At 42.7% G+C, this 14,032-nt stretch overlaps 1 protein-coding gene across 1 annotated transcript; it reads right to left on the bottom strand.

The window, feature by feature from the left end:
* Positions 1 to 624: 624 nt before the first annotated feature.
* On the bottom strand, positions 625 to 13,999 carry PPWD1 (peptidylprolyl isomerase domain and WD repeat containing 1). Its single transcript, XM_081880757.1, has 11 exons — positions 13,821 to 13,999; positions 12,457 to 12,559; positions 11,760 to 11,860; positions 10,945 to 11,065; positions 9,238 to 9,685; positions 6,606 to 6,796; positions 5,250 to 5,439; positions 4,432 to 4,613; positions 3,875 to 3,956; positions 3,008 to 3,190; positions 625 to 958 (listed from the first exon to the last, which is right to left on the bottom strand). The coding sequence occupies exons 1-11, from the start codon at positions 13,981 to 13,983 to the stop codon at positions 815 to 817; spliced, it is 1,908 nt and encodes a 635-aa protein (XP_081736883.1). The 5' UTR covers positions 13,984 to 13,999; the 3' UTR covers positions 625 to 814.
* Between the last annotated feature and the right edge of the window lie 33 nt (positions 14,000 to 14,032).

Below are 14,032 nucleotides of genomic sequence, written 5' to 3' on the forward strand. Positions count from 1 at the left end.
TGGGTTCCCCTTCTGCTCTTCCTCAACACAGCTAAGATATTTAGCATCACTTGCTCTTCTTCCAAGCCAAGCACTTCTAAGAAACTGCAAGTTGTGGGAACCACTTCCTCATTAGTGCCATCTAGTGCCGAGAGAGAGATCGTTCCTTCTGCCCCGTCCCATCCCCCAAGTTCTTCAATGAACCCACCCTGAGCCGCACTGAAGCAACAGTTTTGCTTTTCCCCTGCAGACAGACTGCAGGGATTCCACCCCATGAAGGAGGGAAGCTGATGAATGGAAGTAGGCAATTATCTGGCAGTGGTTTGCCAGATGGTGTCGCAAGGTTATGCACCTTTGCTGCCCCCCAAATAGGAATGTACACACTCTGCAACCATCTGCCAGGGGAAAAAAGATGTATAAAGAGATTCTTATTGTCAAGAATGCACAGTAATATGATTATGGTTACATGTTGTATTTGCAATTAAATACATTTAAAACCCCAAAAAACCTTTTTTTCCCCATTCTATTTTGTGGGTAACGAGTTGGAAGACACAAAAATATTTCAGTGCTGGAATAGAACTGCTAGCAATGCTGCAGCATTTTTCCATACTAGAAACCATTGCAATATATACACAAGATACATACTTTTCTAACATGGCTGGCTTTTATTTTTTGTATAAAAAACATTTTTAAAAAAGATACAGCTGAGAGCACCTCGGACACATAATGATTAGAAAGTTTCAGAACAGGTATCAACCTTTCCACAGCAGAAAAACATACGAAGTGCATCATTTTTGAAGTCCCTTAATTGCAAGGTTTCTTTAAAACTCTTATTTCATTTCACTGTGATATTAATAATGCTGACATCTTCATAGGGCTTGTCAGTTTTGGGGTTGACTTTTACATTTGAAATTCTCTGAACAACTTCCATTCCTTTAGATACTCTTCCAAATACACTGTGTTTGTTGTCCAGCCATGGCTGTGCAAGGCAATATATCAAGTTGATGGAGCAAAAGAAAGAGAAAATTACAATTAAATCTCAAGTTAGTATACTGAAAACTCTGTAATGTAAACTATCACTAACGGGATCTCTGTAATTAAACACTATTACACTTAATGCTTGCTTGTTTGCTGACACGTTTAACTCCAAAAGGCTTCATGTGCACGGAAGCAGTTTCCACAGATATATCCCAAGCTGGATAATGAACCATAAACACAAAACTGGTACTGCCTTTACAGTTTCTGTGCACACATTAGGTTGTGGACAGGTTTTGATCATTTGGTGGGGGGGTGGGGTAGGAGAACTAAATCCTGCTACCTTCTCACCAAACAGATTACCGTATTTTTCACTTTATAAGACGCACCAGACCACGAGACGCACCTAGTTTTTGGAGGAGGAAAACAAGAAGAAAAAAATTCTGAATCCCAGAAGCCAGAACAGCAAGAGGGATCGCTGCGCAGTGAAAGCAGCAATCCCTCTTGCTCTTCTGGCTTCTGGGATAGCTGCGCAGCCTGCATTCGCTCCATAAGACGCACACACATTTCCCCTTACTTTTTAGGATGGAAAAAGTGAGTCTTATAGAGCAAAAAATACAGTATTTAAGCTATTTATATTAAATATATGTATCCCTCTTTCCAATCTAGTGGTTCACAAGGCAGCATATAACAGAACACAGCAATAATATGAAACAGATAACTCATCTCTTGATGGTAAGCAGCCAGGAGAGCAGCTGGGTAGTAGGTTTGATGTTAAAACCTCTCCCCATGTCTCTGTTATCCTGCCAGAGGATAACAGAGGGGGGTGGGAGAGACCCGACCTAGAAAGTTTCCTGCCCAGCCACATTGGATGCAAGTCATACAGGGACGAGGCCTATCTAGTGGAAGAAAGACAAGAGTTGGACTTGGCCCAGGGACCCCTGCCTTCAGATGGAAACTCAGCCTTGAACTGGGTCAATCACTATCTTTCAGTCCCGGCTTCCGGATCTGGTAGTAGCAAGAATAAAACAGATAGGATGTCACAAGCACCTCAGAAGAAGGGCAAGATATGTTTTTAATGTAAAAAAGGTAATCAGATTAGAGCTGTGTTACAGAGCACTACTCCATTTGGACTTTTCAGCCAGTGTCTGCAGAGGAACATAGGGGTTTGCTAATAGCCAACATCTCTTAACCTGACATGCACAAAAAATGAGAATTGGGCAATAGCTCATATCCAATTTTGCACTGGTTTCAGAGGGATGCTGATGCACTTCAAACTTCTTCCTGCTTCTCCAAACCCTCTGAAGCAGAGTTACACATACAGGGTGAGTCTTTTAAAAGAGGCCCTGTGGAACGTGTGTATTCTGTATCCACGGGGCCTCTTTTAAAGGACACCCCCTGTACAACAATGTGTCTCCTTGCTGTTCTCATAAGCCCAGCAGAAGGGTAGGGGCTCATTCCTGCAATTGTGGTAAGCTTTGGAAGCATCACAGTATAAACAAACTCAATGCCTCCAAGTGCTCTCAAAGCCCAATTCCACATCAGAGAAGATTCTGCTACTCTGTTGAGTTGGGAGATAAGGCACAGCATATGGTAACAAATTCTAGCTGGCTGTCAAGGGCAGCAAAAGATGCTGGGTCTCTTAAGAAGCATTCAATCATGGGTGCTCCCACCCACAACTGAAATGGTACAGGCTTATTACCTCATCTGTTCAGGGAAACAAAGTATAACAATAATGTTTTTCTGCAGCTAATGTGATATGGTGGCTGCCTTCAGCTCCTTCCCCTATAACCCCCAAGTAGACCAGGGACGGGAAACATGGTGTTTAGGTTACAGGACTATAACTTGCATTGCAAGGCCTGCATGATCAATAGTCACGAGATGACAGGAGTTGTAGTTCAACAACATCTGGAAGTCCATAGGCTTCCTCATCCTTATAGTAGACAACAGACACAATGGAACACCCTTCCATCTACCAACAGCCTCAAAACTTTTGCTGCTCACAAAGAGGCAATTCAATGACCACTGTTAAGACATCAGACATGGTACTTACAGTTGGTACGACTGTTACAAAAAACTGTGAGCCGTTGGTATTTGGTCCTGCATTAGCCATACTAAGTGTGTAGGGCCTGTCATGTCGCAAAGTTGAGTGAAATTCGTCCTCAAATTCTCCTCCCCAGATACTTTCACCTCCCATTCCGGTTCCAGTAGGATCTCCAGTTTGGATCATGAAGCCCTACGTTTGGAGGGGGAGAAAGAAAAATCATAATTTAGGACATTAGCAGCCCTGCTGGATTAGGCACAGTCCAACATCCTGCTTAAAATGGTGGCTAAATCAGATGCCTCCAGAAAGCCACAAGCAGGACTTGAAGACAACAGCCTCCTCCTGCTGCTGTTTCCAGAACTGATACTCAGAAACATACAGCCTCGCAACCAGGAAGGACCATACTGCCATCAGGACCAGCATCCATACATGTAGCCTTATCCTCTGTGAATGTGTCAAATCCCTTTTTAAAGCCTAGTGCGATTACCACATCTCATAGCAACAAATTTTGAAAATTAATTATGCACTGTGTGAAGTACTTTTTTTGGTCTGACTCAAATCTACTATTAATCAGTGTCATTAAGAGATCCAAATTTCAGTATTACCAAGAAAAGAGAAAAAAATGTCTATCCATTTTATCTACAGTGGTGACACCACTGTATCCCAGATTGATATGCTGTGATTACAGTTTTGGAATTCTGCACAAAATCCTTCAGAAATGCAAATGCAAAATCCACAAGTAGGGTAGAACTTAATAATAAGATGTGCATAAGCCATTATGGGACAGGAAAAATTAAAGATATTGCAGCCCTGTTTATCTAACGAGCTTAACAACATTTGAGAACACAGAAATATTGTTACTAATACCAAAGTTACCTTGATTATGCGGTGAAAGGTGTGGCCATTGTAGTAGCCATTCCTACTATGCACACAGAAGTTTTCCACTGTTTTGGGACACCTGCAGTTAAAAGGTATTAGATGTTAGTATAGTACTTAGTGCACTGGAATAGGGTAATGTTTTGAATTAGTCCGTATTTGTAGATGCTCTAGTGAAACTGAGAGCGCTTGACTGCAGCTATCAATATCCATAAAGAACTGGCAGATCATTCAGTAGGAAGACAACTCTTCATTCACGATCACATTCTGTAACTCATTTTGCATATTACAAATTAAAACTGCCTTCTTGTTATGGAAAAAAGGAAAGCTTACAAGCTTCTTCCTTTTGTCACAATGTAGGAGAAAGCAGTAGCAGTAAAAATGGTTTACCAGAACAAAAATGGTGGTGCCATAGATATGAGGGAATGGAACATAAGCAAACCAAGGGAAAAGGTGCAGCTCTGTCAATGATGGTAGTGAATGGTCCAACAGTAGCTCAAGATAATGAGAATCTTTATTAAAAATGGAATGAAATATAAAAGTAGTCATATACATACTCAACAGGGAAGAGCTTGACATGTATATCTCCCATGCTTGTATGGATAATGGCACTATCAGAAACTCGCTTGGGTCCTTCAGCTTGAGTGGCTGCCATGACCTCTTCTTTAGATGGCTTCTCATTAAATACATCTCTGTCAGAATCTGCACTTTTGGTGTCTTCTGGTTCACGTTTGGTAAACTGAAGGACAAGATAGCAGCAGCATCCTTGTTTCTCTTATTGACTAATGGAATTGGAAGGATCATACACTGTAGTTCCAAAGACATATTGTTCCTAACTAGTGATAGGCTTCCCAGGCACCATATTATGTTGCTGAACTGAAAGGCTTCCTGTCTTCCTGTAATTCGCAAACTGTTTCTGGTCCTATGCCAAGTGAAAAGAATTGCCCTTTGGCATATTTTCAGAATATCTGAAGACTGTCAACATCTCAGCAAAAATCTCAACAAAAAATATTAAGTTTTTATGTGAGCTAAACTTAGCCTTAGCTTTAAAGACATGCTTCTGTGGCCCCTGTATCTTTGAAGGTTTCTACTGCATATTCACCTCAAGCGGAGTTCTCTGAATGAAATAGTCAACAAGACATCCCCACCCTAGTTGTTTGGTATAAGGAAGTACAAAAATGTACTAAAATTCATATTAGAATTAGAACCAAGTTGTAAGACATGTGAAGAGTATTATATCAAAGGCTATAAAAAAGGGGGGGGGGAATCACTTGGCAACTTTAGGTGACTGAAAGATGGGCAGCACACCCATCTGCTAAAAGTAGCCTACAGAGGGTGGGAAAACTGCCAGCTAGATCCCCTGGTATAAACTTACCATATAAAATCTGTTCTTTTTGAAGGAGGTACAGATTATTGTTGGGTCAGCTTGGATATTCTGAAGAACGGGGTTGTCGGATGCTTTCATCTCTACTGTAACAGCAGCACGGTGTTTCTTTGCGACACCTTGGAACAGAGCCAGTTGCATAACCCTGATGTTCTCCTGTTTGCCTAGGATTCTAACACATCTACATACAGGAAAGGGAAATTTGTGAACTTCAAAATCATTATGTAGCCTGCCTTTAATATGTAATATTTCAGAGCACCCTGCATCCAAAAATCATATTAATTTTTGGATTAATTTGGAAGCAAAGATCCCCAGTACATCATAGGGATATCGATGACCTTCTGGAAGGCACTGTGGGCTTAGAAACTAGGTAAACTTCTGGCCCAGTATAGCAGGGCTGTTATGTTCCTAACAAACATATTTGGAAGTAATACTCTTAATACAAATGGACAATGAAAAAGTGTCAGTTATAACACATCAGAAAGCTGATCTAAAGTATCAGTTCTCATATTATGGCTCCCAGATGAAAATGATGAAAATGTATGATCTGGAATCATTTAACCAATGGAAATCTGCAAATTATGTGGATAGTCCCCTATCATCATTCAGCAGGAATGTGAAACTGGGCACTGAATCTTTACATCTGGGGGGTGGGGGTGGGCCTCCATTCCATGGGCTAACCTTGATCTCAAGGGAGTACAATTTAACTCACGAGGCCATTTTCTTCTAAACCTGTCATAGGACTACTATATCAGGGGGTGGGTGGGATGTGGGGTTCGAACCAGAGTTTAAGCAAGTCATGGTTTATAAGCCAACAATAAACCATGGCTATTCACCTACACAGCAGAGTTGTGATTGTCAGACAAACTACCAAAATATCAGAGCTTACTTTCTGAAAAGCATACATTATTCCCCATAGGTGATAAAAGATGGTAAGCATTTTACAAGCAGATCAGGTGGCACTAATCATATAAATTAACTAACATGGATCATAGGAACAGAGGAAACTGCTTTATACAAAGTGTGACCATTGGATCCAATTAGCTCAGTACAGTCAACACTGTCCGGCAAGGGCTCTCCACTATTTCAGACAGAAGTGTCTCCTAGCCCTACCTGGAGATGTCAGCATTTGAAATTGGGACCTTCTGCATGCAAGGCAGATGTTCTACCACTGAGCTATAGCACTCCCAATGAGTAATGCCAACAATTCTATTTAACTGTATTATGTATCAGTCTGGAGTAATTAAAGAGCCTATGAAGGCTGAGCTTTCTTTAAAATTCTCTTGGAAATCCCTGAACAAAACAACATAGGTACAGCTAACATGAAATAATAAGAGCAAGACTTGCCTGTTTGTTTCCACATTTATGACCTTGATTCCCAACATTGTCCCATAGAGCACAAAGTGTCCAGTTTCATCAAAAATGATGTTAATTAGCCTGACAGCATCCACTTTTTCCAGCTCCCGCTCCACAGCCATACGCCGACCAAATTCCATGTCAGGCAACTGTTGTCTCATTTGTTGCAGCTCAGTAAACATCTACAGAAACAAGACATCTACCTATAATATGTGTATAACTTGACTTGGATTTATTTTTAATAAATTCTGTATAATGCATGTTAATTTTTTCTGTAAGCTGCTTTGAGACATATAATGAAATGGTTATAAGTTCAATGAATAAATCAATATAGCCCATCAAACACAACATCTAAATTCTTTCTTATTTATTTTGCAGTAGGCTACATTGGTTTTTAGTTTAGTATAGTTTTATCTGCAAGAGTTTAGTAATGTTGGCAGAATTATTTTTATGGAGATGCCACATCTATTCATGTGCTCTATTCACGTGCAAAGGAGACTGAGTATGCACATAAATGCTGTGTTTGCACATAACTCTAAGCCATGGCTTGACTTAACCATGATTTGTTCAAAACACAAGTCTCATAGATGAGCTAATAAAACATGACTTATTTCTCCAAAGCTTGGTTTGTTTTCCAGCTGCTCTTGCCTCTGTAGATTGACAGTATTTAACGTGAGATGGTCAAACAAGCCATGGTTAAGCATGGTTAAAATATAACATCAAACCAGAATTTAAACAAGCCATGGTTTATAAGCCCACAAGAATCCACGGCTTCACATCATGGTTTCTTGCCAGAAACAAATTATGGTCACTCTGCTGAGCCACATTTTGGCTAAACAAAACACAGTTTAGTATTATGTGCTAATGAGGTCAATTTATGTAACATACAACAATGTTAGTTACATGTGTCTTGACACAATTAAAATACATACTTCAACATGTATAGCAAAATGTTGGCAATTCATATATTGGATGTAGCATCTGACAAGGTTATAGTATTTAGACAGTTAAGTACAGTGGTGCCTCGCAAGACGAAATTAATTCGTTCCGCAAGTCTCTTCGTCTTGCGAGTTTTTCGTCTTGCGATGCACAGTTTTCCATAGGAATGCATTGAAAATCAATTAATGCGTTCCTATGGAAACCGCCTTCCCCCGACCTCTTCTGGCGGGCGGCATTTTAAAATCGCCCGGGACAGCGGAGGACTTCTCCGCTGTCCGGGCGATTTAAAAGCCCCTGGGAAGGCAAGCAGGGGGGACAAAGACTTTTGCCCCCCGCCTGCCTTCAGAAGAGGTCCAGGACAGGCTTCGCGGACCTCTCCGCAAGCAGCGGGAGCGCTCCTTGCGGAGAGTTGCCAGCGCGCCCAGGCTTCGCGGCCCCGCCGCCCGGCTTCGGGACATCGTTCCGATGCCAGGCGGCGGGGGGAGGCTTTCTCGCCCCGCCCCCCGGCATCGGGACGATGCCCCGAAGCCAGGCGGCGGGGGGAGGCGTTCCTGCCCCGCCGCCCGGCATCGGGACGATGCCCCGAAGCCGGGCGGCGGGGGGAGGCTTTCCCGCCCCGAAGCCGGGCGGCGGGGGGAGGCTTTCCCGCCCCGAAGCCGGGCGGCGGGGGGAGGCGTTCCCACCCCGCCGCTCGGCTTCGGGACATCGTTCCGATGCCGGGCGGCGGGGGGAGACTTTCCCGCCCCGCCGCTCGGCTTCGGGACATCGTTCCGATGCCGGGCGGCGGGGGGAGACTTTCCCGCCCCGCCGCTCGGCTTCGGGACATCGTTCCGATGCCGGGCGGCGGGGGGAGACTTTCCCGCCCCGCCGCTCGGCTTCGGGACATCGTTCCGATGCCGGGCGGCTGGGGGAGGCGTTCCCGCCTCGCCGCCCGGCATCGGGGCATCGTTCCGATGCCGGGCGGCGGGGGGAGACTTTCCCGCCCCGCCGCTCGGCTTCGGGACATCGTTCCAATGCCGGGCGGCTGGGGGAGGCGTTCCCGCCTCGCCGCCCGGCATCGGGGCATCCTTCCGAAGCCCGGCGGCGGGAGGAGGTGTCCCCGCCCCGCCGCCAGGCTTCGGAGGAGGTCCGAGGACAGCAGGGAAGACGAGCTGCGCTTCCCCACTGTCCCGGAGATTTCCCTATGGGCTGTCGTCTTGCGAAGCAAGCCCATAGGGAAATTCGTCTTGCGAAGCACCTCCAAAACGGAAAACCCTTTCGTCTAGCGGGTTTTCCGTCTTGCGAGGCGTTCGTCTTGCGGGGCACCACTGTAATGTGAGTTGAAGCAAATTAAAAGTAATAAAATTTGATTAGAAAGCACAATAAAAATAATTCAGTTAACATTTGTAAGAACAGTAAAGTCTTCTAAAAATACCATTTATTTTTTCCTTGTTAACTTCATGGTATCCATTTTTATCAGAATCTTTATTACAGTCTATTACCCCACATACTCTGAGGAGTATAACTAAAAGAATAATAAATCGCCGGTGTAGTAATAATGCTAAACAGATATTACAATGTAAGGCTGAAAATATTCCTTTTATAGAGGACAATTTGTATATATGTATTTCTCATCTGTGAAAGAAATAAAAAAAAATCATCTGTACTGGCAAGTAACTGAATGCTGAAATATATATATACTTACACTCAAAGATTCATCGAAGACCCTCATCAGTTTCCCAGTCAAAAATCTGAAAATTCGGACTTTTCTGTCAGAACCAATAGTAGCCATTTTTTTGCCATCAGGGGAGAAACATATACTAGTTAGGTATGCTTTACACTTAGCAAATTCATATAAATCAGTGTCTGTTTTATATTCCCAATTCACATTTTTTGGAAATTTGTATTCATGGCGAGGCCCAGTCCAGTATTCAATCATTCCAGACTTGTCAGATGATACTATGACTTTATAGACAGAGTTCAGTCGTATCTGAGTAAGAGGCGATGTGTGAAGCTTATCAAAAATGTGAAGTGGCTGATTGTTTCCTCGACCATCATATATGAATATTTTCCCAGTACTCTTCTCAGACGCTGCAACTGAAGATATTGCATCTCCTGGGCAATACACCCATTCACACTGGCCAGGGTAGTAGCTAAAACAAAAAGAATATGGATTGGCATGATTTTAGGAATATAGATTAAATATTTAAATTCAATAGTCTAAATAAAAAAGCTAATAATAATCAAAACATACGGAATAATTTTTCTCCATAAAATTTTGAAATATTGCTTTAATTTAACAAGGTTTTTAGGCAAAACATATTATTTCCTACAAGATGGCCATTTCATTAACAAATATTGTAATAATTCCTATTCTGTAGAGCAATCACTTTCATTTTATGCAGTTCATGAAGCTATTCTGTTTAGCCTACATGAAGCTACAGTCCAGCATGAACTGTTTTGTAAAAGACATTTTAAAAATCAGTTTAGCATTTTGCTAACTATACTTGCAACCCGTATCTATGCAGTTTTTTCAGAAGTAATCCCCACTGTGTTAAATAAAACTCACTCCCAAGTCACATGGGGAAATCCTACGAACACTCACTTAACAGAAATTCTCAGTAAATCACTGCACAGGATTGGACTGAAACAATAAAATCCTAATCATGCTTGGTAGGTCAATCCCACTGACTACAGTGATGTAAGTAAGCATGATCTTCATTGGGTGTGTTGGGACCTGCATGTGGACAGCATTCTAATCTAACACCTGTGGCATCACCAGCATTTTTCATTGTGTTTAAAATTTCTCTTTTTAAGAGAGAGAAACAAGAATGGCAGGACATAAATTCTCTTTCTCATACAGACTGCACCAAGGACCTTCTCCCCCACACATATGCATGACCTGTGACATGAACTCTGAAGAACACATAAGAAGCTCACAGATACATTAATTTCCCCAGCTACTTTAATGGAGGTGGGCAGCTCGGCACATGCATCTCTTTTTCATGCAAGACTCCACCTGAACTGACATGCATTAAGTAGAAACTCTGGGTGTGCTTTGCAGCACTTGTAAGGCTGTAGGAGGAGTGTAATACTTATTTTTCTTCAATGTCTTATCTCAAGGAGTCTGAATTCAACAAAATAACTGCAACTTTAAAATAAGTACTGTAGTTTGCTTTACATTTTTCCTGATAAATTTCCCCCTCACAATTCATGATTATATGCAATGTAATACAGCCCTGTATTTGCTTGCTGCATTTTTTCCTGCTCCTTTATTAAAAGTATGCCAGCAATTAGACATTTCACCGTTATTTGTGTACCATAATCAGTCACAACCAATTACCTCTTAGACAGAAGTATTCTAAAGCACTAAGAAATCTACCAGGACCATTAAAAAAGAAGAGTGACTTACCCAAGTTTCAGCATGTTGATCATATCAAAGTTCACCACATCAAAAACCTTCATTGCTCTATCATCCCCAACAGAGCAGAATAATGCACCTTCTGAACTACCAGCAATGCTCTCAATAACACCTATTGTGAGCAAAAGAAAGGAAATAGTCTACTTACAGAGAATAAGTTCTCTTCATTTGAGAAAAAGTTTGAACAAAATCATAATTGCTATATAAATGCTTCAGATGGAATTATGTCACAGGCTAAAGCTGCAGGGACAGATAAAGTACCTTTGAACTCAGTAGGATTTATTTCTGAATAGTCATGTATAAAATGGCCCTAGAAGGCTGGGATTCAAAGATCACAATATGGACTGAGAGCTTCTGCAGTCTTCTGATCTCAGTTCTCCATATAGTATCTGATTTGATATTGAAAAGCCATTTTTCAAGAAGGGTTTTTAGGTGATTCCAGGGCTTGAAGAAGAGAGAGCTCAGAAGCCCAGTGCATACCAGCAGCAAATAGAAGACAGGACTCCTGCACCAGTAGAAGAGGAAATTTCATCAGGTGCTGCCTGTCATGCAAGGTACACCAGCTGAAATGTCGTCTTCTACGCAACTATTAAAGGCGCAGGAGCACTGTCTACCCAATGTCATCTGGCTACCCTACTGGTGCATTTCACAAAAACTAATCACTCAAGCTAAGTAACTTTAGAGAACCCATTTTTTAAAATATGGTATGGATTTTTAAAGTGTGCTATAAAGTATATTTAAATGATGAAATAATAATATATTCTTTTTGAAAAAAGAAAAAGAAAATACCAAACACAGTAACTTACCTAAATGGCTACGGAAGTGTTTAACAAATTCAATTCCCTCTTCTACTTTCTTCCAGAATTTGACATGTCCATCGTGGCTGGCTGTTATTACAAAATCAGTCCTGCAGGTACAAGTATATAACTTTCATATTACTGTATAACAGAACCACAAACCTAGATCTCTGCTTCACTAGCAACCTTCCATAGGAGTCTGCAGCTTCTGGCTAGTCTGCAAAGCCAATCACAGGTGCAGTCACTAGGACTACTTATTCCCCAAAGAGAGGGAAGAGATTTAATACAACATGCTGAACCTTAAGAGATGCTATTCCATTTCACACTGGGCTTTATAAGGTCACTTGGGCGAGTCTCCAAAGCATATTATAACATGGACTCTCTCAAGTCCTCCTACAGAGTTTGGAACTCTAGAGATGGTTCTTACAGTTGTGCCGCACTTCAGAGATGCTCGAAACAGACTCAATGAAACAAAGACATGTCACAACTTTCCCCCTTAAGCTTGGAGCTAAAAAGCAGGATGAGCTATGCTGCACTTATAGAAGCATAGAATTGTAGCATTAGAAGGGATTCCAAGGGACATCTAGTCCAACCCCCTGCAATCCAGGAATGTTATGAAGCACTCTTTAGGCAGGATGCAATTCCTGAAACATACATCCGGTCCAATTCTACAATACTTAAAATAGAAAAAGAAAAAAAGACTTACTTAGTACATACTACATGTGTGATGACATCTCTGTGCATATAACTGCGTTCATACATTGAAGCACTGGGGAGATTATCCAGGTAGACATGTTCAAACTCAAGAACTATAAATAAAGAAATATTGTTTCCTAAAAATCGTATTCTGTTTCAAAAATGTTATTCAAATTATTTTGATTTAAAAGAGACCAAACTGAACAAACTTCTTTTTCAATACTGTGGTATGAGAACAGCTGTGTAGCTGTATCATAGTCTTATATGTGGCTTGATTCCAACACAAACAAGTGTACACATAACTGCAGCCCTAGTTGTCACACAAGCAGCAAAATTGTGCTTGGACTGCACTACTTCAGACTGCTCTCATGATTTAAGTATCCATAAAAATAAAGCTGAGTGAAGGGATTGTTTGCATGCATGCATGTGTACACAGATACATTTAAACATGTGAACCCCCACCTGTGCCACTTAAAATGAATTTTAAAATCTCAAGAACATCTGGGGATACAGAAAAATGCATGCAGTGGTATTTAAGCCACAACAGTACAGGAGAAGGAAATTCCAGCCCGGTACGCTATTATTTAACTTGTAACCTAACTCAAACCACATTTACTGAGAAGTAAGCACCAGTGCTTTCAGGGGGACTTACTGCCAGGTAAGTACGTGCAGGGACGTGGGTGGCGCTGTGGTCTAAACCACTGAGCCTCTTGGATTTGCAGTTCGAATCCCTGCAGCAGGGTGAACTCCTGTTGCTTGGTCCCAGCTCCTGCCAACCTAGCAGTTTGAAAGCATGCCAAAAGTGCAAGTAGATAAATAGGTACCGCTCCGGCGGGAAGATAAATGGTGTTTCCGTGCGCTGCTCTGGTTTCGGTGTTCCATAGTCATGCTGGCCACATGACCTGGAAAAACTGACTGCGGACAAACACCGCCTGTAAAGCGAGATGAGCACCGCAACCCCAGTGTCGTCTGCGACTGGACTTAACTGCCAGGGGTCCTTCACCTTTACCTTTTTAAGCATCACGTACAGAACTGCTTCACACTTACGGGGGATGTCATGAAAGGCACAGCATGTCAAGTCAGAAGCGTCAAGAGCGCAAAGGAGACATAACAGCTGCCCCTCGCAACACCCTGAACAGTTAGTTATGCACAGATCATGACCACCGAGCCAGGTATCCGCAAGCACAGTGCCCACACTGGGCGGCAGGTAGCCTTGGTCTGCCTGCAACTCAATTTAAACACGTCTCCAAGGAACGTGCAGCGAATCACCCGACACCAGAGGCTCCGAAGGAAACACGAGGAGGGACGAAGTGCTGAAGAAGAGTCGCCCTGTTCAGCGAGGCTGACACCCCGCTCCTCACCCCCAGCCCTTACCTTTCCTCTTTTTCACCTGCACGGCCTCCCCAGGTAAAGGGCCCACCCAGCGGTCTCCCTCCTCTTCTCCCCCTCCTTCCTCCTCCGACCCTTCCTCTCCTTTCGCCTCGTCCTCCTCTCCCTCGCCGTGCCTCCTCTTGCGCGGCAGCTCCGCGGACGCCATATTGACTCTGCTTTTGCCCGGCGCGGAGTAGTGACGCGCTTGAGAGAGC

Source organism: Podarcis erhardii (assembly GCF_964252035.2).
Source record: "Podarcis erhardii genome assembly, chromosome: 11".
Lineage (NCBI taxonomy): Eukaryota > Metazoa > Chordata > Lepidosauria > Squamata > Lacertidae > Podarcis > Podarcis erhardii.

Excerpts from the sequence above, each read along its gene's own strand:
- PPWD1 (XM_081880757.1), bottom strand. The coding sequence starts at position 13,983 with ATGGCGTCCGCGGAGCTGCCGCGCAAGAGGAGGCACGGCGAGGGAGAG. Across the intron at positions 3,957-4,431 it reads GTCAAGCTCTTCCCTGTTGA|GTGTCCCAAAACAGTGGAAA; the intron begins GTATGTATATGA and ends TTTTAACTGCAG. Across the intron at positions 959-3,007 it reads TTGTAACAGTCGTACCAACT|CCATGGCTGGACAACAAACA; the intron begins GTAAGTACCATG and ends TGCCTTGCACAG.